General features: G+C 37.9%; 2 protein-coding genes across 2 annotated transcripts in view; one reads left to right on the top strand and one right to left on the bottom strand.

Annotated features, from left to right (window-relative positions):
• The window catches only part of dst (dystonin), a 194,082-nt gene that overhangs the window by 164,067 nt on the left and 5,761 nt on the right, over positions 1–24,254 (bottom strand). Inside the window, exon 4 of the mRNA XM_073872803.1 lies at positions 16,326–16,539. Coding sequence (XP_073728904.1) covers positions 16,326–16,539 — 214 coding nt within the window. The remainder of the gene's footprint in view (positions 1–16,325; positions 16,540–24,254) is intronic.
• LOC129416559 (uncharacterized) overlaps positions 1–24,254 on the top strand; it is a 136,526-nt gene that overhangs the window by 37,851 nt on the left and 74,421 nt on the right. The window lies entirely within an intron of this gene.

Consider the following 24,254-nt stretch of genomic DNA (forward strand, 5'->3'; position numbering starts at 1 on the left):
AGGGGTGTAACGAAAAACCGCGCAAATGCGCGTTTTCTCAATGAATGAATTTTAATGAATTACGGTGAAATCCCAGCACATGCAAATACCAGGGGGCGCTCTCGTGCAGAAACTCCCTTTGTGCCACAGAAGTAGCAGCATCACAAACGCTATTTCAGGAAATGACTACAGGAATATTTATATCGCTGTTCTACAAATTGCTTCAGGCATTTTCATGATAATAAAGAATATTTTGAATGATTTTGTTTGACGAGTGTTGCTTTTTTAAATGCACGTTATAAACGACTCCTACTCATAATGATTTCAGATTGATAAGGACTTCCTTCTGACCAAATGCCGTAGTACACGCACAAGCTGAGCATGAAACAAAGAATCGGAGCCTTGCGATTCAGAATCGATTTCAGACAGGCATTTTTAATGGGACACGCGATTAATCGTTACATCCCTAGTGGTTATTTAAAGGGATACTCCATCGTTTCGTCATATTATGCTGTTATCTTAACTAAGAATAGCACTTTTGGGAGTACTTCGACTCAGCGCAGTAATACTCCCCCTCTCCCTCTTATTTGGTCGTATAACTATTCGTTTGAAATAGGGAAAACGTTGATGTGTTTGGTCATTTCTAACTTTATCTCTGTTTGGTACCATTGAATGAACTGGGCTAAGCTAAGTGCTATCAAAGTGTTGCCGCATGCCACAGCGATTAAGTCCACGCACTAAGATGACTGAGGTATGTATCAACTCTTCTTAGTTAAGGTAATAACATAGTTTAATATGAAAAAAAGATGGAGTATCCCTTAAAGACATTTAACAGGTCAGGTGTGTGTTTATCGAAAAATAATGCATACCCGTGAAAAATTTCTCAGCCAATCAGAATAAAGCATTCAACAACCCTGTAATATAATAAGTGATGTTGATTGCGAATGAGAGAAAATGGGCTGTCTCTAAACCAGTGCTTCTCAAACTGGTTAAACGATTAAAATGACTGATCTGCCCAACGCTAAACTCATGTAGTTACAGATTTGATTCATTTATAGTCACAAATATAACAGTTTGACAGACACCCCTGCTCTATGTGAGGTTTAGTAGAGTCATGTTGTCTTGCTGAGTCACTGCCTGTGTCTCAAAGCAAAAAATCCTGCCGCCATTAAGGTTTATCTGAATGTAACATATTATTCATTCAGATCTCTTTATCAGTTTGATTTGTTTTAAAGCATCATATGTGTGATATCCCACAATCTCTTGCATTTGGATCTGAAGGGAACATGAGATTTTGTGTGTGCATATCTTTAAAAGTGGTCATCAATGTGTGCAATTATTACATTATTAAAAAAATACTTTCACTTTCATCCGTTTTAATAAATTCTATCATGATCAGGTTACTTGTGTGGAATCACTTGACACAGCAATGTTAGGTAAATATTACCACATCTAAAATAGTATTTTATGAATGTATAACATCAGTAATGTATTTTAAGTATTATATGAAAACATGATATCAGATCAGGCAATAAAACAGATATGTGTCCCAAACAAAATGATGTGAAAAGAGTTTTTAGTCAATTACTAAACGGCACTGTCTAACAGCTAATGATGCCCTTATAATCATTTTAATGATATATTGCTCTTTTTAAAGTACACTATATGGCGTTTCACTTCTGTCCTAAGGCTGTAGCAGATCCTGGCATCATATCTGCTGCACTGGGTGTGTTTCCCGCATCCTCCGCTGATTAAATAAGTCTTCAGGGGCGGGGCCGGGTACAATCACATGACTTCACCCAGACAAAGCTGTGCTGTCTGGAGCAGGGAGCGGCCCGCAAACTCAGTCACCATGACAACTGCGTTTACTAACACACACACACTAAACTGTTCCTTCATCAGATTTTTGTCCTGTTGGCATTTTTCCCTCAACAAGCATTAACATCTGGGATGGACATCAGGAAGTCAATCCTCATACAGTCTTAAAAGCACAGCATTTCCATTTCTCTTACTTTTCAGTATAAATCCATTATGTAAGTGTTTGTAAATGATGTACAATTTCATTTGATCAAATAAATTAAAATAATAAAATAGCGAATGAGTCTTTGATGATGAGATCGTTCCTGTTATATTCTTTGCATATGGTTGTTAGGCTGTCTATATTTGATAGTTTTACATCTGATGGTTTGCTGGAAACATCATCTGCTGCATATTACATCATCTCATCCACAGCTGCTCTCTCTCTCTCTCTCTCTCTCTCTCTCTCTCTCTCTCTCTTCAGGAAATGACATCAGCCTTTGGAAACAATTTCAAATGGAGAATGTATTGTTTCTCTACCCAAAGAAACGAATATTACAATATCCACTATACTTTTTATAATATGAAGAGTACATCTATTTTATTATTTCTGGACATTTCAGTCCAACCTAAACATTTTACAGTGTCTCACTGCTGAACATTAATCTCTATTAAATCTAATATGTAAGTTTGGTCAAAATGTGCATTGTTTTAGTTATTCAGCTAAACGAAGAGGGTTAATGGATAGATTTTTTTAACAGACTGTGATATCTACAGACCCCTATAGCTATAAACAACGAGAACAGTATCTGCTTTCTACATAATGTATTTGTAAAGTATCATTATAAAAGTGAAAACAGATGCACTCAAACATAAGTGCTTTTGGTAATGTTTCTGATGTGGCTTTAAAACACAAACACTAAACTCAGTCTTTATAGGTGTCAATTCAGAAATGCCATTTTTAAAGAGATATTCCCAACCCAAATTATCAGGATAAGACAGGGTGCTCAAAAGATTCAAATCAACCTTTTTATTACTGTTGTATCTACATATTAAAAAAAAGAAATGTTATTATGAATTATATACTTTACCTTTAAGTCTACAAGTCAAAAATCTGACTGATTTCAGTGACTTCATTACGGTCATGCGACCACAGATCTCCTCACAAACGTTACATAAGATCTCCTCTGGCTAACCTGCTAAAGCTGGAAAACATTTGCCACCATCGCTCCAAAGAAAATTTCTCTCTTTGATTCTTCTAATCTGAGAAAGACCTTTGAAAGGCTTTGATTATGAAATGTATTTACTTGATAAACATTAGGGCTAAACAATGGATCAGAATGATAATATTCTGCACATTAAACATCTAAAGATTTAAATTTACATTTATTCATTTAGCAGATGCTTATTAGATTTACAGATGACAGAGCATTTAACATGTTGTCCAAGGATCCAACAATAGGTCTGCAAAACTATGTTTTTATGTTGCTATGGAAAGATGAAGAAGAGAGGTTCAAAACAGGATCTAAGTTTATTTTAGGTCGAAGTTTTTCTTCACTTCTGGGTTAGCTTAAATTCTCATAAAGTAGATTTGACTGTATACCCTCTTAAAAGTAATAACAAGCATAAGCAAAACATGTTTGTAGTTTAATTTCACACACTGTTGAAGATTGGAGCTGCTGATTTAATGCATTTTTTGTGATCGTTTATTTAGCCAGGACATTCAAAGTAGCTGTGGAGGATATTAAATGTTTATCATACTGCAGTTTTAAATCACAATATACACTACATTGCCAAGTTTTGGGACACCCTTCCAAATCATTGAATTCAGATGTTCCTTTTACTTCTATTGCCTTAGGTGTATAAAATCAATCCAATCACCTAAGCATAAAGACAGCTTTTACAAACATTTGTGAAAGAATGGGTCATTCTCAGGAGCTCAGTGAATTCAAGTTTGGTACAATGATAGGTTGCCGCCTGTGCAATAAGTCCAGTGCGCAGAAGTGGGCAACTTTCTGCAGAGTCAATAACTACAGACCTCCAAACTTTGTGTGGCCTGCAGATTAGCTCTGATATGGGTTTCCATGGCCAAGCATCTACATTCAAGCCTTACATCACCAAGGTCAATGGAAAATGTCAGATGCAGTGGTGTAAAGCATGCCGCCGCTGGACTCTAGAGAAGTGAAGCGACGAATCACGCTTCTTTGTCTGGCAACCCGATAGATGAGTCTGGGTTTGCCGTTTGCCAGGAGAACGGTACTTCTTGGCTGAGTGCATTATGCCAAGTGTAAAGTTTGGTGGAGGGGGGATTATGGTGTGGGGTTGTTTTACAGGGGTTGGATTCGGCCCCTTAGTTCCAGTGAAATGAACTCTTAATGCTTCATCATACCAAGACATTTTGGACAATTTCATGCTCCCAACTTGTGGGAATAGTTTTGGGATGGCCACTTCCTGTTCCAACATGACTCTGCACCAGTGCACAAAGCAAGGTCCATAAAGACATGGATGAGCGAGTTTGGTGTGGAGGAACTTGAATGAGTCCTGACCTCAACCCAATAGAAACAGAGCGCAACGCATCATAACCTGAAAACCACGCCCACCGGGGGAGAAAAAAATTCATCCGTCTCCATTTATAAGCTGTTGACCCCCAAAAGTAGTGCGCCCACTAAAGGGAAACTTAGTCTGCGATCTACTTTTTCTCCTTAACGGCTGGGTTTTACGGCGCGACAGCTTATAAAATCTTATTACTGTTTTTTGGGCTTGTTAGCTGTACATCTTGTCACACAACAGCTTTAAGGCATTATTCTGTTTTTTGTTATAAGCCAGAAATGACAAGGAGGCGGCCTCTCGCAATACAAAGTCAATGAAGGCAGTTGGATTGCCCTCCCCCCCGCCCGGTGGGCGTGGTTTTCAAATTAGCATAACTGCGTTCTGTCTCTATAGAAAATCTTTGGGATGAATTAGAGCAGAGACTACGAGCGAGGCCTTCTCATCCAAAATCAGTGTCTGACTTTACAAATATGCTTTTAGAAGAATGGTCAAAAATCCCATAAACACACTCCTAAACCTTGAAGCTGTAATAACTGCAAAGGGTGGGCCAACTCCATATTAAATCCTATGGATTAAGAATGAGATGTCATTCAGGTTTATGTGCATATATTGTATGTCAAAACTATTACAATGTAAATGTAATTATGCAGCTCTACTACAAAGTAATCCTTTCTATTTCAAACACATTAGTTTAAAACTACTTGCATCTGTAATGTCTATTACTTTATCAATTCATTTTCCAGAGTTTTTTTTCAGACCACCAGCACCCACCCACACAACTGAATTACATACATGACTGCTTAAACTCTGAACACAAAGAGTCAACTGTGTGCTATAAGACAGAGATGATGCTCAGTCAAAACAGGGGCGGCAGAGGCGATGTTAAACACACCACATAGACATAGAAACAACATTAAAGGGGCAATCAGTAGGATTTTAAGTGTTTTATTAATCAAAATCAATGTCTTTATTCATAAATATGTCCTCGTTGGTGTCAAATGACCTCTGCCAGTGATCTGACTTTTGTTTGTAAGGTTAGAATTTCTCCTCTTTACTTACATTGAACGGGTAAGTCCAAGGAGGCATCCATATCGTTCCGCCGTATTGATAAACTATAATAACAGAGAGGGACAAAAAGCACTAGCCTACGCGTTTCCACAACGCGTTTTCATTCAGAACACGTGAACCAGCTGCAACGGACAAGGAGATCAGTGATTACATAACGGCTACCGTAGTTGAAACACGCATTTGGAAAGGGGAGGAGCTAGTAAGCACTGTTCGTTTGAATGGAAAATACAATTCCACCACTAGATGGGGGTAGATCCTACTGAATGCCCCTTTAAAAACTTGATTTTTACAACAGGCGGTAGGGCTGCATGATTAATCGCATCTCGTCAATAAAGCCGGTTCCATGATTAGTAGAAAATCGCCATCACCTGCTTTCAGAAGACCTTTAATTATTTTGTGCATTTGCAATGTTCTTGTGAAATTTAAATGACAGCTGGCACATTTCAATATACTGTCTGAGTACTCTCTCTCTTTCGCAAACTTTTGTTATGCATATTCACTTTGTCGATAACAAAACCTGGATGGAAACATGGCTAATGACTTTTGCTAAAGTCAAGAGTCACAATATCCAAAAAACTGATTTAGCAAAAGCAATCCACTCTAAATGTGAGAAACAACAACTTAGCAATCAATATCAACACGAAAAGTACTTTCAAACAGTTTTTAACTTTATCAGACGGTGGAAAACAAGGCAGTGTTGTGTAAGTGGTTGATGTTGGGTCTTTGGCATTTGCTCTGGCTTTAAAACCCTCTTACAATGTTTGCAACCTGCAGCCGCATCATAAGTGTGACACTGCCCATTTTATAGTGACCAGCTATTTATGGATGTCACTTCAAACGTTTACGCTTGACATTCAGAAAGGAATAGACTCATTTTCTCTCACCACCATACAGATAATAAAGACACGCCTATGAAGCAACTGACAGAATAATTAACATGGAAGTGTGCTGTTTGTCACACTATTAACTAAGACATAAACACCAACTGAACATGTAAAAAATGATTATGCTTTCCCGAGAAAACAAGTATTCCCACCCTAAAATGATCCCACTGCTTGAGTCTGGACATAACACTGGCACACTGCTGATGTGAAGTAAGCTGCATCATTAAGACAATCCCAGAATGCACTGCATAAAGTTGGGTAAAAAGTACTTCAAGATGATGAACAAAACTAGAGAAATTAAAATTCAATACTCAAATGTTGAGTATTTGAAACTTTATGGTGTGTCCTGTTCAGATAAAGATGACCTTGTACCAGAGGTCTTTACAATCCCTCTGCTGATCTCTGCTATCGGCTGTTTCTGAAACACAAAAGCAGACGCCTTCCTGCCTGTTCACTTCAATGAATCTGTCTACTGCAGAGACTTGTTTACTCAAATTTAGATAAACTGTGGTAAAAGTATATTAAAAATACATTAAAATTGAATACGTTTTTAAATCTTAGCATCAACATCGCAGCGACAGGAAACAAAGAAAATATCTAGACTGTCTTCATAAACCAAGCAGAAGGCATCTCAGACCTGGGGCCCTATTTTAACGATCTAAGCGCATTGTCTAAAGCGCACAGCGCAACGTCTAAATGGGCGTGTCCGAATCCACTTTTGCTAATTTAACGACGGGAAAAATGTTTTTTGCGCCGAGCGCATGGTCGAAAAGGGTTGGTCCTATTGTACTGGGAGTATTTTGGGCGTAACGTGCAGTAAACCAATGAGAGTCACAGCTCTCATTCCCTTTAAAAGCAAGTTGCGCTGGCGCTATGTCTAATCCCTATTTAGATTACGCACTTTGTAAACTGAAAAACTAAGCGGAGGTAGAAGATCCCCAGTTTAAGATTAATGTTAAATAATTGTGTTGTTTTTCACTTGTATTGAAATTGTTATTTTTTTATTAAAACCTATTTATGTCCAAGAGACCCAATAATAATCTTTTGCATTAAATCCTTTAATATTTTATATTTAAAAGCATTTTTGTGCTGGTGCGCATTCATGTACTTAGTAATAAGCAAACCCGCGTTGTCGCCCGTTTATAGGTGCATATTACTAATGCGCTCTTTAAATAACATAAAACATATTGCGCCATTGACTTTAGACCAGGTTTTTGTTGGTCAATGGCGTAGTCTATTTTAGTTGCCTCAAAATAGCAACGCACCAACAATGCGCCTGAACACACCTCATTTTCAGACCAGAACGCCCATGGGCGCAAAAGGGGGCGCAAATGCATTTGCTATTTAAACAACGCGGCGCTAAACGTGAAAATTAGGGTGGAAACTAGTGAAAGACACTTGCGTCACGCATTGCGCTGCATTGCGCCGGGTGTAAGATAGAGCCCCTGATGTGACACAAACACTGGACACCTCTTGCTACCTTTCTCAATCTAATGTCTGCAAAGCCTACAGTTTTTTGATGCAGCCATTGTGCCTTTGAGAGGGCCACTTAACCCTGTGACTGCTGCAGGTCTGAAACCAGTGAATGCTGTAGCTAGTATATGTCCCCGTAGCATTTTATTTAATGTGCAAGGCAAAAGAAACAGATTATTTTGACCTGGTTAAATGCAATATGTGTTCTGGCACAGAGTTTATGAACTAAATATATCAGCGTACTTTATTTTACCACAGTGTGAAGAGTAGGGGTGGGCGTATGACAAAAAATCCATTTCACCGAATGAGTTCATTTTACGGTAGCGGTATATTTCACGGTATGTTTTTCAGTTTATATTGTTTTTGGAATATAAAAATTGCAGACATTTGCCACTCACTATAGCTTTTAACTTAATGCTCACTACAGTTTTAAAATATGGGAGAATAAAGGTAGTGTTAAGGTTAAAATGCCAAGAAGAAAACAACAGATTAAGTCTTAATAGACAGAATATGTTTTTAATTGAATTATTAATTTCATAGACTATTGAAGCGATTGTATTTATGCATACAGTGCATTAATAATAGGCAATATGTAAAATCAGCAGATATGAATGCACAAATCTACATGCAAGATATAGACCTGTATATAAGAGACAGAGCTCTAGATATAGATATTATAAATATCACAAGTGCTAGAATGTGATGACCATGAAGTCTGTTTGCGCTTTATTTTCTATTAGACCTTAACCATTGCGTCTCTGTCTCGTCATTTTGAACTATGGCGCAAATGGCGCGTCAAACTACATCGCTCCACAGCACACGTGTCACTGATATAAACGCGAGTTTTGTCTTTGTTTGCTTAAAGTTCAGAAAACTTAACAACTATTAGCATTCTGTGCAAAGAGCTTTCTTAATTTGGGGACGCAATCGCTTGCGCGCGCCTCGAGAGACCTTGCGCGAGAAACTGCAGCTGCATGAGCACAGAGAGCGAGCGAGCGAGAGAGACTGATTATGAAATTACACAAATAACTCGTAAAATAATCCACTCATAACAAATGAATATGTTTCTTCGTCACACTCAGTCTAACATGCAGGAGTGCAGAGTTAGCCACGCCCACTTATTTACATTTTGCGGTACAGATGGAGTAGAAAAATCTGTTACGTCTGATGCTGCGTTTACACCAGCCGCAGTAGAGGCGTCAAGCGCAAGTGATTTCAATGTTAAGTCAATGTGAAGACACGTTGACGTGCGTCTGGAGGTTTTACGCCGCGAATGAGGCGTTTAGCTTGAAGCGGTAGACGCTATCCCGCCTCATTCCCGTCTCGTTTGACGCAACTTTGCGGCTGACGCCCGAGTTGAAAAATTTGAACTTTGGTGGATTTTCGCACCGCGTTAACCAATCAGGAGCCTGCTTGCTGCTGTGGCGGCAGCCCCGCCCGGAGTCACTCATTCAACATGAAGGATGAAGGAACGCTTGATATTGTCCTTGAGCAGTCACCCGGATCTATATGACACAAGATCTTATTTCTATAGAGACAGGAATAAAAAGGACCTCGCTTGGAAGAGTATCAGTGAGGACATCGGGCAACCTGGTAAGTTGTAAATACACATTTCACTTTTGAATCACGTGACGTTTATCAACCCGCGCCGTTTATTTTCCCCTATAGACGGTTTCAGCAGTAAAAACATAAACAAGCGGCTGTCGCAGTCCGCAGTAACTTCCGGTAAACTCCGCTAATAATAAATAACAAAAAAGTACTTTAAACGTAGTTTATTTATATAACAAGCAAAAAAACAACACATAGATTACCTAGGAAACCAACATATTTGTTATTTTTGACGAGGCATTTGTTCAAGAGATCAGTTTAGCAACTCGTTAGACCATTAAAAAAAACGAAACCGCAAGTAAGGTTCGGATCCAGACGTGTATCACGTGCGTCCGATGAAACCGTCTATAGTAAGGTTACCAAATACAAACCGGAAACTCTCTCGATAAATGCACAATCAACAGCAGCCATCTTGCAAACAGACAACCGCATAGCACTTGCCCCTCCTACAAGAAGCGGATTTCGCCTCTGACGCGCGTCAAATGCTTGCTTTTTCTGCACGTCTATTTCGCTCTAGACGCGCGAATGCATTTAAACTGTTCAAGTGGCAAATTGGGAGCGGTAGACGCTTTTTTGACCCCTCAAACGCGGCTGGTGTAAATACAGCATTACATTTTATTCCGCAGTAAAGGAATATACCACCCAGCCCTAGTGATGATGCACCAAAGCTAATAAGTTATTTTCGAATACCTTAAAGTTGCCATGAAAAAAATATTAAAAACTGTAATTTGTTTTGTAATATTTTGGTATTTTTACAAATGACTTTATGATTATTTTTTTAAACATTCATGTGCCCTCATAATCTTTAATCAAAAATGCAAATCTCCTCTCCTCTTCGAAACGATCTCTCTTTACTTCCAGTCATATGGTATGGCAGGTGGGCGAGGTCTGGGAGAAGATCGCTGTGATTAGCAAATAGCAACACAACCCAACTTCAAATGATCCAATCAGATCTCAATGGACAAATTCAAATCCAGCCCTGCCTTATTTTATTTCAGAAGTCTGTTTTACTCAGATATACGTCACCACTGCACACATAAAAAATTAAATGATTTTACAGGAAACCTTTCTGCTTTCATCTGCACAGACTTTCAACAACCTAAAACAACAATTGAACTACAAAAGAAAGACAGAGACAAATCAAGTAACAAAAGCTCAAATAGAGAAAATGATGACAAACAGAAATACAATGTCTTGGTCCTGAATACACAGCGTAATGATGCGTAACTGAACTGTCTTTAGAATTACTTGAATGAGTTTTCTTATCCCGATAGAAAGCACACCAGGTCAAGCTCAAAGGCAAAACACACCCACTCATGTCTAAATCTTAAGCTTTCTTCTCCTCTTTACCTGTTAGTACACTTTGGTCCTGTACATGTCCAGGTCTGAGCAATAGCTATTGTGCATTAACACAAAACAATTTCCTTGTTCAAGTCTCAGATTTACAACTCTATTGAAATGTGTGCGTTTCATTTCAGTTGGGGTACAAGATTACTCTACACTTTGAAGAAACGCTTTAATCTCATTTGAGATTTAACATTCACAAGAAAACCACAAGAAACACTATCTTCCTGTGTCTATTACCTTTAATACTCAAACAGTCACGCACACCGGCAGCGTTTTTGCTTGTGCCTTTTTGTGTTTATTCAAGTTTAAATATTTTATGTTTTATTTATGAACAAATCTACAATATTTCACACCATAACACTGTTTTATGTATAACAGGCTGAGTGTTAACTATTTTCCTTATATGTGAATATTGCTTTTATTTTTGTGGAAGCACATCACACCACATGGGAGCCCTTAAAGGCAAACATACAGATATATAAGAAGTAATAATAACTATGACGCTGTAAAATACTCTTACATTTGTTTTGTTGTTTTTTTACATTTTTCATTTGAACTTTGTTCTGTTTAAATTTTTTTGGATTACGTTTTATCCATTTTACCTTTTCTGGATTCTGTTACGGTTAGATTAAATGTTATTATTAAAAAGCATCTCTAATCAATTAATAGTCTTGCTGAATATAATGTAAATCTATTACAATTTTTTGTTCACAGAAGAAAGACATTTAGCATATGAGAAATAAGCCAGCCAGCCCATGTGAACCCCTTTTGTCCTGGGAACAGATACAGCAGTGTTTTACTGCATTACTCTACAGAGCTGAACGTCAGCTCCAGGAATTCTTACAGAAAATATCCATTTTATCATTGTCCATCCTTCCCACTCTCTAAAGGACAGCAAACCCCATAAATACATGACTGATGAGATCAGAAGATCTTAAAGGGTAGCTTTGATATGATGAGTTGTATAATGATACAATGAAATGATGATTCCACAATGTTATTTTTAATATGACTTTTTAACTCTTAGAGGAACAATATACTGAGACATGCATCACAGTTTCCAGTGTGTTTGAATGCAAGGCATGGTCAGACAGTTTGTCATCATTCAACGGGACACAAATAGATTGTGTTAACAACCAGAATAAAACATGCAAATTAACATGACAATATATAACTTTAACTAAACTGCTTATCCTGGACATGTGCATAACAAATCCACTGTCTATTACCATTAAAACAACTTTTATAAATGTCTTAGTTCGTTCCCCTTTCTTACTTCGCCGCTGCTGTGTGAACAAATGTAACATGAACTAATTAATATTCATGAACCTTAATAATGTTTATAATGTGACCCATCCCCCATTTTTTAAGTCTATGCCCTGATCAAATTTCAGTAACTGCTTGTGATCAGTTTTCTGATTTTACATTAGGCAATACAACAGCATTACAGTAAACAAGTGATGCCATTATGAATTAAGCTTAGATGACTTGTTAATTTATCTTTTTAACAAATAAAGATTTGTTAATGAACAAATCATTTAGGATAGTGTAAAAAACATAAATGAAAACATAATTACAGGTATAACACAAACTACAACTAATAAGAATTAGTTTTTGTAAGAACAAATACTGATTATTGCAATGATTTTTAAGCATCGATTGTAATTTTGATCCTACTGGTCATTAAGTATTTTAGTAGACTAAAATCATACCCAAACCTTTCTCTCTCTCTCGCAATGTGTATAACAGGGTGATTCTCACGAAACCATTGCAACACCACGGCACTAATGATTTTAGCTTTAAAATGTGTAATATAGTAACATTAAAAAGCATCAGAATTAACACAATACTGTGTTCTACCTTGCACAATATGTGATTTCAACATAAGAATTTATAATTGGAAATTTTATCTAATTTTCTGCTGAAATTCTCATTACCGCAATGTGTCCGGCTGTGTTTGAACATGCGTTATGTTGTAATTTAATCAAATTAACACAAAAAAATTAAGAAAAAAAATAAATGGATGTTTTGCTAGACTACTTTAGATGACAGAAAAAATATTTACTGAATATTCATGTATAATAATAATGAAGAAAAATGAGGAAAATGATGTGTCCATTCCTGATGTTCTCATCCTCCGCAACACTTTTTGAAAACAGTTTAAGCACACATACAGAATTTTAATAAAGTTTGATTTTGAGTGACCAAGCACATGGACCAGTTACTTCAAGATGGCTACCAGGTAAGATCATTTTTTACAGTTAATTTGAAATATTGTCTTGTCAGAATGCTTACACAACATTTTGATTATCATTACCGCAACAGATGCTTATTAAATGTTAATTTAATTAATAGAAGCATAATACTTTGATTTTAAATGCATGTGCAGAATCTCCAAATTATGTTCTTTCAGGTTTGTCATGTCATTTTGAAAATATGTCAGTGTTGATGTTTTCTGACTGTTGCGGTAATGAGATTTTTTAGGACTAATTTTTTAAATTATGTTACGAAAAGTGTTAAATGATAAGTAAAAGTTTTTAAATTAATGTTCCCATTTACTCCAGACTTTGTTTTTCAATGTCTGGTGGGAAAAAAAGTAAATTTAAGCAATTTTTACATTTTCATGCTTGACATTTTTAAAACCAAGTTTTCGTGAGAATCACCCAACAGTTTTAAGAGACAACAACCTTTATTTCTGTCTCTGGTTGCAAACGATGGTTTCTTTAGTTAAGATAAAAGGACAATAAAAAAATGTAAAGCCATTGCACAGCAAATATATAAATCTAGAGATTTTTATTATTTAACAATGAGGTCCGAAAACTCAGTTCAATAAACTGAAAACATCCAAAGCTGGCATCTAGATCTATACCAATAAACTATATCTGATAACCTCTGCCCTCCAGTAAAACAGTCATGATAGCCCGAATGAAAGGACAAGAGACTACAGAAAATCTGCAATGCTTGTTTATTTGTTGACTAAAACATCTACTGTCCTTGGTTATGCTGCACAACAGTAATGAAATAAACACTGTTTTAGCACCATGTGATCAGTATATGCACAGAAATAATAAGAGTGCAAAAGCACAGTGTACTGAAAAATATAATTAAATCTCTTTATTTGTCTAGGTTATAGCCTCCAGAAAGCAAAAGTCACATAATCAAAATGTCCCTTTATCATATGACTTGAGCAGACTCCTTCACACACACACACACAGTGCTAAGCTGAGCACCACAACTGAACAACTGATAGACTAAGGGCACGCTCACATTATCCCAACCAAACCACGCCCAAGCATGTTTGACCCCCAAAGCCTGGTTCGCTTGACTAGCACTCGGGTGCGGTTCACTTGGGCTCAGGCAGTGTGAACGCAAAATCACGCCAGAGTGTGGTTCAAAAGGGGAGATGTCAAATGTGCGACCTCTCACTTTCATCTGTCTTCGTAAAAACCTGATGTGCGCAGCAGGTTAACGTGAAAAAAAAACAGACTTGACATCAAGATGTTAAGCGAACCCTTAACTTCCTGTTTTCTTCAAAACAATCGCATCCTAATGACAAAAGCTTGCCCGGGCTCAGATCGGTCAGAGTACATTGTGATTGCGTGGTTCTGGGGGAGTAGGGACAATCGTGCTCGGGTACGGTTTGGTTGGGTTAGGAATAATATGACTGCACCCTAAAATTCACCAAAAAACAAGATCGCATCTTGACACTCACTTAATGCGAGAAAGAATGATTTATGTGTCAATGTATTTGGATACAGGATGTGCATCATTTGTGCATTAGTACGGTCAGCAACACTGAAAGATGATGTCCATAATCCGGCAGCTCTTATGAGCCAAATGGCTGTAAGCTATTGTAAGTGCATGAGGGCAGATGAATTTAGAGCAGTCACGATGGATGGACCAAAACACCAGCGACCAAATAACAACACCACCATGGGCTTGTGCTATTAATTTACTAAATACAATACACACCATCACAAAAAAACGACATGATACGATAGATAGATAGATAGATAGATAGATAGATAGATAGATAGATAGATAGATAGATAGATAGATAGATAGACAGACAGACAGACAGACAGACAGACAGACAGACAGACAGACAGACAGGACGGCAGGCAAGCAGTCAGATAGACAAACAGACAGTCTGACATGCAGAACGAAAGACATTTGTTATCCATTTTTTTCTGTCAAACTGTTTCAGGCACCATATTTCTCACATCAGCTCTGTATAGTAACTTGTCTAAAGAAAACAATGTTGTATCAGTCCTTGTAATCAATGTGATCACTCAACTGAACTGACGCGTGATTTCACACACGCACGCACCATCACGCACTTTTTTCACCACAAAACAACAATGCGCATTCATTATTTACCTTTATATTTCTCCAGCACCTCCTCGTACGCTTGCAAATAGTCCATTTCGTCGGCGAGCACATACGCAGCCGGTCCGTAACGGGCCATCGCCGCGGAATGAACCGGAGCTCCGCCCGACTGATCCATGCGCCCCCGCCCCCAGCGCGAGTGAACCGGAGCTCCTCCCGACGGATCCACGCGCACCCATTCCTCCCCCCACCCATCCACAAACCGGCCAATGCGCGCGACTTCCTCTGTCATCCGTGTGACACTCCCAGTCACCTCTGCATTTGGATACTTACCGTGCCAGTCATCCTAGTGTGTAACAATTCTATGTGTGTATAATGGTATTGACTGTTTAATGTCATTTATCCTTCTTGAGACTGTGTCAACATTCTGCTATAGTGTTGTATGTAGATAACAGTTATGTGTTAACAGGAAGAAGCATTATTTTAACCCGAAATGATACGTCACATTAGAAACAAATGTGTCATTCGTAGTCATGCTCTATTTTTGAGACACACGTGGGTCACTGGTGTGCACTGAGTGCCATGTGTTTATGACATAAGTGAAGTGCTCTCCATGGTCCTAGTGCCGGATACGTGCTGTCTCATTTGCGCCATCGGGCCCAATTGAACTCCTGTCATTTAGCTGCAATTCTAAATCCGTCTAACCAATGTAAGCTGTTAGATAAACTATGATCATTGGGTCAATGTTGTGAATAATTCCCATGATATGTTTTGAATCAAATGTTTGTGATATTTGTGATTATAATCAAGCTTTCCATGGAAATACTGATAGTAGACAGACAGACATATGACCTCTCATTCCGGAGCTAAGAGCTTTACTGGAAACCATGCACATACCAGAGTGCATTATCATTTATTGCTGAATCATCTACAGCCTTGAACCTTAATACACAATGACTTACATCTACCATAACAACACCATAATGTACCACAAGGCTTCTCACGGTTTCTTATGATGGCGATGATGAGGCTAAGATCAGATTTTGCATGTATGGATCATACACAGAACCTGACACAAAGGCACGTGCTAGTACTGTTCATGCTCACACTTGAGAGCAATTTTAAGATACCCAAAAACAAAGTTCAGAATCATCGTTTACTATTTATCCAACCCATTTGCATCTTTTCTGTCCTGACTGCTGGATGATCAAATAGCAATCAAGACCAATCGATTTAAGATACTATTTATGAATGCATTATTTATAACAGTGGGATATGTTGAAATCCTACCCGCGATCCTGAGCACAGCTCTTTCCGCAGGGTCCAGCACGGATCCTCCGTGAATCTTGCGCTTCGAGCGCTCGTGTCTGGGTAAATTCCACGGTAACGTGTCTCCCGGTGCCGGCGACACCGTGCCGGATTTCGCGCTGTAGTCTTCATCGTCCGAGAAATCTGCCGATGAAGACATGGAGCAGCGCAGGGACGCGTTCCCGGAGCCGGAGCTCTGTGTGCAGACACAATAGAAATGCAGTAAACAGCTTTTGCGAATGAAAACGGCAGTGCAAACGAAAGCTACAGTAGGCTACGCAGTGAAACCTCACAACAAACGCGTTACAGGACGCATTAAAACGCAAAAGGTACGGGTTGGCAACGCAAATCAACAAAGAAAAACAAAAAACAAAACGCAGACAAATATGAAAGATTTGCATGTGGCTCCCCCGCCAGGACGACATAAACACTCACCGCTGTGTACATCTCCAAAGGATGCACTGATATTTTACTTCCACTTGCTATTGATAGAGAGAGATGTCATTTTGGGTGGAACCGCACCCTTCTGACGGTATTCCGTCCCGTGTAACCCGGGAAGCATAAACTGATGTCCAATCCCCCAGTGAGAGAACAGATTGAATCATACAAACCCACACCGTCACCATCCACTGAAACAAGAAGATTGAAAGCCCGGACAGCAGACCTGAAGCATTCGAGTTACCATGCGCGCATCTCATCTCTCTCTCTCTCTCTCTCTCTCTCTCATGTGCTGCTCTTACAGCGCCATCACCGGTAGAGCTTTTGTCTTTTGCTATCACCCGAGCAGAATAAGAACACAGCTATTGTGAAAAATGCTAATGTCATTTCAGGACACAAAGCTGCTCAAAAGTCAATCATTTCAAAATATGGATATGTGTTTAATAGTGATTCACCAGAGACATTGCTAAAAATATACAAGGATTTCTCATTGTTCAGAAAGCAGTGCCAGTTATTCTCAAAGGGTAACAACCCTAAAATGGGTCACATGTATTCTGACAGGGTCACAGACAGCAGGGGAAAACCAATCCTAAATGCATATATTAAAAAGAATGTGCAAAATTCTGCTATGTCCACAAGTGTTTAATTGATTTGTTTAGACACTGCATCACTCTTTAAAGGTGCCAAAGAATGCATTAAAATAATCTGTTAAATTGTTCTCTGATATCTACATAGAAGGTTTGTAACTTTATTAAGTGCAAATATGATCCAGAGATGGTTTTACATGTCCATTTACAACCCTAGGATTTGCCTTTAGAATAAAACGGTCTATTATAACCTAACTGAAAGGGTCATGAATAATAATGTTGAGCTCTGCTCTGATTGGCTGTTTCTCAGAGCAGCTCCTTCAGTAGCTCTGTGTGTGTAAACAGATCTTATGTTTGAGGCTGTTTACGCTTGGCATTAACAACGATCGGATCACAAGCGGATGACGTTAATGCCAGGTGTAAACGGTGTTCAAAACGTTTAGAGCTCGTCCACTTTCAACCACATTCAGAGGTAGTCAAAACCCCTTTCGATCGGATTGCTTTTGTAGTGTAAACGCACATGTGGTTGAATGTGTTCAACAGCCACACGCAACCGCCTTCTCTCCACCCATTTATCTAATCTGAGGTACTAAACACAATTTTACGTCTTTTCAGACTTCTGGCGCAAACACACGGTGAACGGTGCTATTTTTAGCCTTTCATTGATAAAACTAAAGTGTGTGAAAATTGCGCGATCCTATTTCATCAATTGCGCTGAAATATCAGAGAAAGCTCTAACATATACATGTACAAAACACTGTGCAGCATGTTTACTTACAACACAAGCAGTGGACTCCGACATAATATTAGTTCTCAAAATAACTGTGTTTCATAATTAACCTTTAACATTCACAAAACCTTGCTGTTACACAAAAGCTTCTTTGTCGTAAAGGTTCTTCAGACTACAGAAAGGTAAGAAAGAAATGTTTTTTAGGCTAACCTCTTGACCAAAAGGTTCTTTAAGAACTAAAACTGCAATGAACCCTTTTTTATCACTTTTATTTATTCTATATTCAGTTCGCATCTACGTGTAATTAAACATGAGATAAAGCATATTTGGCATGCTGTCCAATGGGAGGGCTCTGAGCTCTGAATATTAGCCTGAACTCAGAGTACCCCCCTTAACTGGGATAGATATACCAGCAGAGAGTGAGGCGAAGGGGTGGAGGAGGGATGCTACAAAAAACTGTCACAAGACAGAGGTGAGAGACGGCTATATATAGAGACCTCTTTGGTTTGATTGGTTGGATTAAATGGCCATGCTCCTCCCAAACTTAGTTAAATAAACTTCATATACTGTATAAGTGCTATCCAACAAATGTTTATGTGACTCTGTCTGTAAAAAAATATTTTACATGATCTTTTCTTACTCAGTCAATAATAAATATATCATGATTATATTTTCACAGAAGGTTCTTTACATGTAGGATGATTTTATGTAGAAAACAGTAAATTACAAATAAAATGACTTTAGCCGGGGTTTCACAGATAGAGTCACAAACTTAAAAATACTCTTCATTTTGTAATAGCTATAGTAGAAGAGATAACATGAAAGGTTTTACACAGTTCTTTAAGACACATGTAATGTTTTGATTTGCTAATATAGTCGGAGGTGTTTGTTTTAAATCAGTATTAAAAAAAAACACAATTTTATGACTATACCAGTACTGTATGTATTATATATTAACTATACATTTTCTTCTAGACACTATTTGTTGACATGTTTAATTGCAGTCAAAAAATCATGTTATTTATCTAAAGAGAAGCTTACCACCTACAATGAGAAATATTTACCAGAGTACACAGGGTGACAGCTACCCCGTGATTTAACTGTAAGTTTGACAGGCAGCCATACTAAAGTATGAATGGGAATTAACAGGTGCAAGCCAAGGCAAGCAGTCACTTGGCTTGGAGGTTCTGTAACCCACATATCATGTGCTCCAGTACACAGTGTGCATTACACTGAAGAGCACTGTGTCATTTAGTATTACAAGATTGTTGCAATGACATTTCAGATCCACTACATATCCTGCCTTGGCATTTAATTCAATATTCATTTGCAATGTAGTTCTGTATATATCACTGAAAATCAAAAATGCTTATATTCTGTAACTATATCTATTTCATGTACAGCCATATTCAGGATTTACAGAGAATGGAAAAATCTTGAAAAAAATCCATTGAGAATATATGACTTCTCTGTGTAAAATGCAGAATTCAGAGATTTGAATTTCATTCATAAACAATAAAAATGTAATGCAGCATATACTTATATTAGAAAGAGTATATAATACTGTGATACTAAAAAGCAAAAGATTTTAAGCACACTCTAAAAAATGCTGGCCTATTTATAACCCAGCGTTTAGTTAAAAAAAAGAGAGAAAATAACAGCATTTTTAATGGACTATTATTGACTGTGTCCTTCTCACAACAAAGATCAAGATCTCCTGTAAGATAATATGTGGGTCCCCACATTTGCTCTCTGATTGGGTGTTCTGGATCATTGCGCATCCTTCCCTGATTCGTCAAACCCCTATCATATGACCATAAGATGAAAATGACAATCACAATGACCTTGCAAATAATAACATGGAGACGGAGCTATAGGCTTTGCAGAGTTTCAGCTGTTCAAATGCTTTTTTTCAAGGACATTGTGTGTTTATTAATGACACAAACATCCAAAACAAGCGGATAAGTACTACAATAAAAAATTTCACCACTATTAAGAACATATAACGTGACAGCGTATCATTTTAATTCTGTTAAACGTAGGTTTGCACCCTAAACAGTGCACTTAGTGCCACCAACTATCGCCGCAAATTCTAAACGCTATACGTTCATGTAGATGGATATTGTTTGTTATACACGCTCTTTTATCAGCTGCTGATAGCAGTGCGCTCTGTCTGCTTTCATCATGTGCAGTAAAAACTCACACCAGAGGCTCAAATATAAAATCCAATACAAACAGCTGAAAAAGTTAACAACCGTTGTACAGTTAAACTCTGCATTTTATAACACTGTGGCTCCCTACATGTGCAAGACACAAGCAATTATTACTCCCCATTCAGACAGCATTGAAAGAGACGGGCGACACACATCGATAACATCGCTGGCTGTCTGAATGCGGCTTTAGAGCAATAAGCTCTTTCACACTTATACACTGTCAGAAATAAAGGTACAAAACTGTACCTTTTTTGTCACTGAGGCTGTACCCTTTCAAAAAGTACAGCTTTGCACCTACGGATTTCATTTTAGTACTTCAGAGGTACAAACTGGGACCGAAGAGAGCTTATTAGTACCTCAAAAATACATATTAGTATCTCAAAGGTGCATATTGGTACTAAATGTTTACATATATGTACCTAATGGTCCATACAATTACCTTTTTTAAGGGTGCCGCCCCACTGACAGGTACATATTTCAACTTTTTTCTAACAATGTGGGTCCTTAAGGTACGGTAATCTACCCAAAATTGTATTCTGTTTTGTATTCCTGTAATGGTACCAAACGGAAACTTAGGGTACAGCCCCAGTGACAGAAAAGGTACAGTTTTGTACCTTTATTTCTGACAGTGTACACGCATGCCCAGTCTGTGTGAATGGTCATGTTTTCAGTTTTCAGTCATGTATTGTGTAGACGTAGATCTAAAACGCCAGTACAGGTGAGGATCAATTACATTTTAAAATTACATTATAACAAAAAGGCACTAATATAAACACACATAAATACAATGAAAAAATTAACATGTCATTTAATGTTAGTTTTTACACTGATTTAACTGGAAATCATTGTTTCCAGTTTTAACATTTCTTGTTCAGTTTGGCTAAAAGCAAATTACTAATTTACATATTCATATCTATGGTCCGAGCTGTGTGATTGAGTTGAGGCGGAGACTAATTTGCATATTCATAAATCCACATATACTAATACATATTCCTGTCACAGGAAAAACGCTATAATGATGCTCAAAGATCAGTTTTAAGTGATACAATTATTGAATACAGGGAGACTATAATAAAACAGCATGTTTTGGAATTTAAGTAAAGTAAAAAAATTTTGATCTAATAAAAATATTAGGTTACTCAAAAATAAAAAATAAATTTCTTACTTTCCAAAAAAAGTAAAACTTGTTACAAAACTTACAAACATTCACATCACGCCACAGCTTTGTTTAATTTTAAAACTCAACAATGGCACGAATAAAGAAGTGTGTTTTTGGATGTAAGGAGAAGAAATCCAGCCTTATGAAAACAATGGATATAGTTTATTATCCGGGGTAGCAGCGGAGATTTGCGTGTGTGTTTGATGCAGTGGATTTTCCCAACCGGGTCACGAGTTGCATGCGTTAAGTAAGACTCCTGTCTTATGTTGTAAATATGCACGTGCATATTATATAAATGACACGAACATGTAGTGAATCATAAGTTATAAGTGTTGTATAGTGTTGCATGACTCGTACTCGCTCCACCCGCGGTAGTAACTCCTCTTTCTTAATTTTTTTGTACGTTATCGGAAAGATTCGGTAAAGCTAATCTTTCTTTTATAAACTGATTAACCTAAAGACTCTTCAGAGATATAAAGGATGTCATACTACTCTATAGGTACTCCAGATTAACATCAGAAATGCAGAAACAGCGTGTGCTACGTGAGCTTTAAAATAAACGGATAAAATTGGCTGTAACAAATAACAGTAGTTTTACTTAGTCCAAAGTATCACTTTTTTAATGTAACTAAAGAGTCCTGATCTAAAACTCCAACACCACACACTTAAAGCAATATTACAAAGAGTGTCACAGTCTAACATTTGTCATTGGGTCATAATGCCAGCACTGTTTAAAAGAGGCTGTGTGTAGCATTTCATCTCTTATCACTGTGATTTTGGCCGAATGACCAATGCGCTACAATAAACTTACAACTAACAATAACTTTATTATGAGGTTAGAAAGGTTACACTGCAATGCATTTACAGCATCAGATAATTTAGTCCATGTAAGATGATACTAAGTGTTCTAAGTTTGTCACATTACAGAAAAATGTGTTATTAACCACATTGCAAGTAAATAAAATCTGGGAAAAATAAGCAGCATTTTCTTCTCTTAAACGCTGGGGGCATGTCCCCTGTTCAGTTAAAACCACTCCCACTTGCAGGAAAGCTGCCGTCTCATCAAATACTGCTACAACCTGAATAAATGCTTGTGATTGTGTTAGGGGCGTGGCCATACTCAGTGCCTACAGTGTGTCATTGAGCTGTTTTAGCCCCGCCCAAATAATCCTGAATACAGAAACATGGAAAAAATTTTAACGGTGTAACTTCACAATTCACAATTTTAACCTGCTTTTAAAGGTGCAGTGTGTAAATTTTAGCGGCATCTAGTGGTGAGGTTGCGAATTGCAACCAACGGCTCAGTCCACTGCCCAACCCTCGTTTTTTAAATGCATAAAGAAGCTACGACCGGACAAACATTTCATCGTCGGAGACAACTTAGTAAAAAGGTTTGTCCGTTAAGGGCTTCTGTAGAAACATGGCGGCACAAAATGGCGACTTCCATGTAAGGGGACCCTCGGTGTATGTAGATAAAAACGTCTCTAAGGTTATAAAAACATAACGGTTCATTTTAAAAGGTCTTTATACACCACTGATAATATAGTTTTGTATATTATTTTGCATTTCTTTCAAGAGATCCTTCTAAAAATTACACACTGCATCTTTAACGGAGCGTAATTTTCGTAAAGGCACCTTGATGGTTATATTACCGCACCGCTCAACGCTCCACTTTTTTTTACAGTGGGTCATAATATATCATACCTTTTAGTTTGTCAGTGCGTTTTGTGGTGTTAAGAATTGTATTTCTGCGCATTTTTCGCACTAACTCGAAACGGGTTGGCATAGTTCTGGGTGTACGCTGGAAATGTGGTGTACGCACTTTTGATAAATGAGGGCCATTATGTCTAAAAAATAAGAACACAAAATAAATCAGATCTTCAATGTCTTTATTGAACACACTCATTCAACATTCAAAATGGGAGTGGAAAAAGTAAGTGAACCCCTAGAATTAATAACTGGTTGAGCCCCGCATGGCAGTAATAACCTCAACCAGGCGCTTCCTGTAGCTGTTGATCAGACCTGCACATCGTTGAGGATGATTTTTAGCACATTCTTCCTGGCAGAACTGCTTTAGCTCTGTCATATTCTTTGGACCACTTCAAGTCAATCCATAGTATCTCTATAGGGTTGAGATCTGGGCTCTGACTTGACCACTCCAAAAGGTGGATTTGGTTTTTCTGAAGCCATTCTGTTGTGGACTTGCTCCAGTGTTTTGGGTCGTTGTCCTGTTGCATCACTCACCTTCTACACAGTTTCATCTGAATTACAGACATTCCTCACATTATCTTGAAGAATTATCTGATATATTTGGGAATTCATCTTCCCCTCAGTGATTGCAAGCTGGCCAGGCCCTGATGCAGCAAGGCAGACCCAAATCATGATGTTTCCTCCACCATACTTTACAATTGGGATGATGTTTTCATTATGATATGCCTTACCCTTTCTATGCTAGATGTAGCACTGTGTGTTTTTTTCCAAACAGTTCAATCTTAGTTTCATCAGTCCACAAAACATTTTACAATGTGCTCTTTTGCAAACTTCAGGCATGCAGCAATGTTCTTTTTAGTAAGTAGTGGCTTCCTTCGTGGTGTCCTGCCGTGGATACCCTGCTTCAGTGTTTTGTAGTCTCACGATCAGAGATGATCAGTTTCAATCAAGCCTTCAAATCTTTGTCTGTAATTCGGGGTTGTTTCTTTACCTTACTGATGAGTCTTCGTTGTGTTCTTGGTGTCATTTTGACTGGGTGCCCCTTCTTGGTAGAGTTGCAACAGTCGCAAAGTG

This window comes from Misgurnus anguillicaudatus, chromosome 11 (assembly GCF_027580225.2).
Source record: "Misgurnus anguillicaudatus chromosome 11, ASM2758022v2, whole genome shotgun sequence".
In the NCBI taxonomy this organism is placed as follows: Eukaryota; Metazoa; Chordata; class Actinopteri; order Cypriniformes; family Cobitidae; genus Misgurnus; species Misgurnus anguillicaudatus.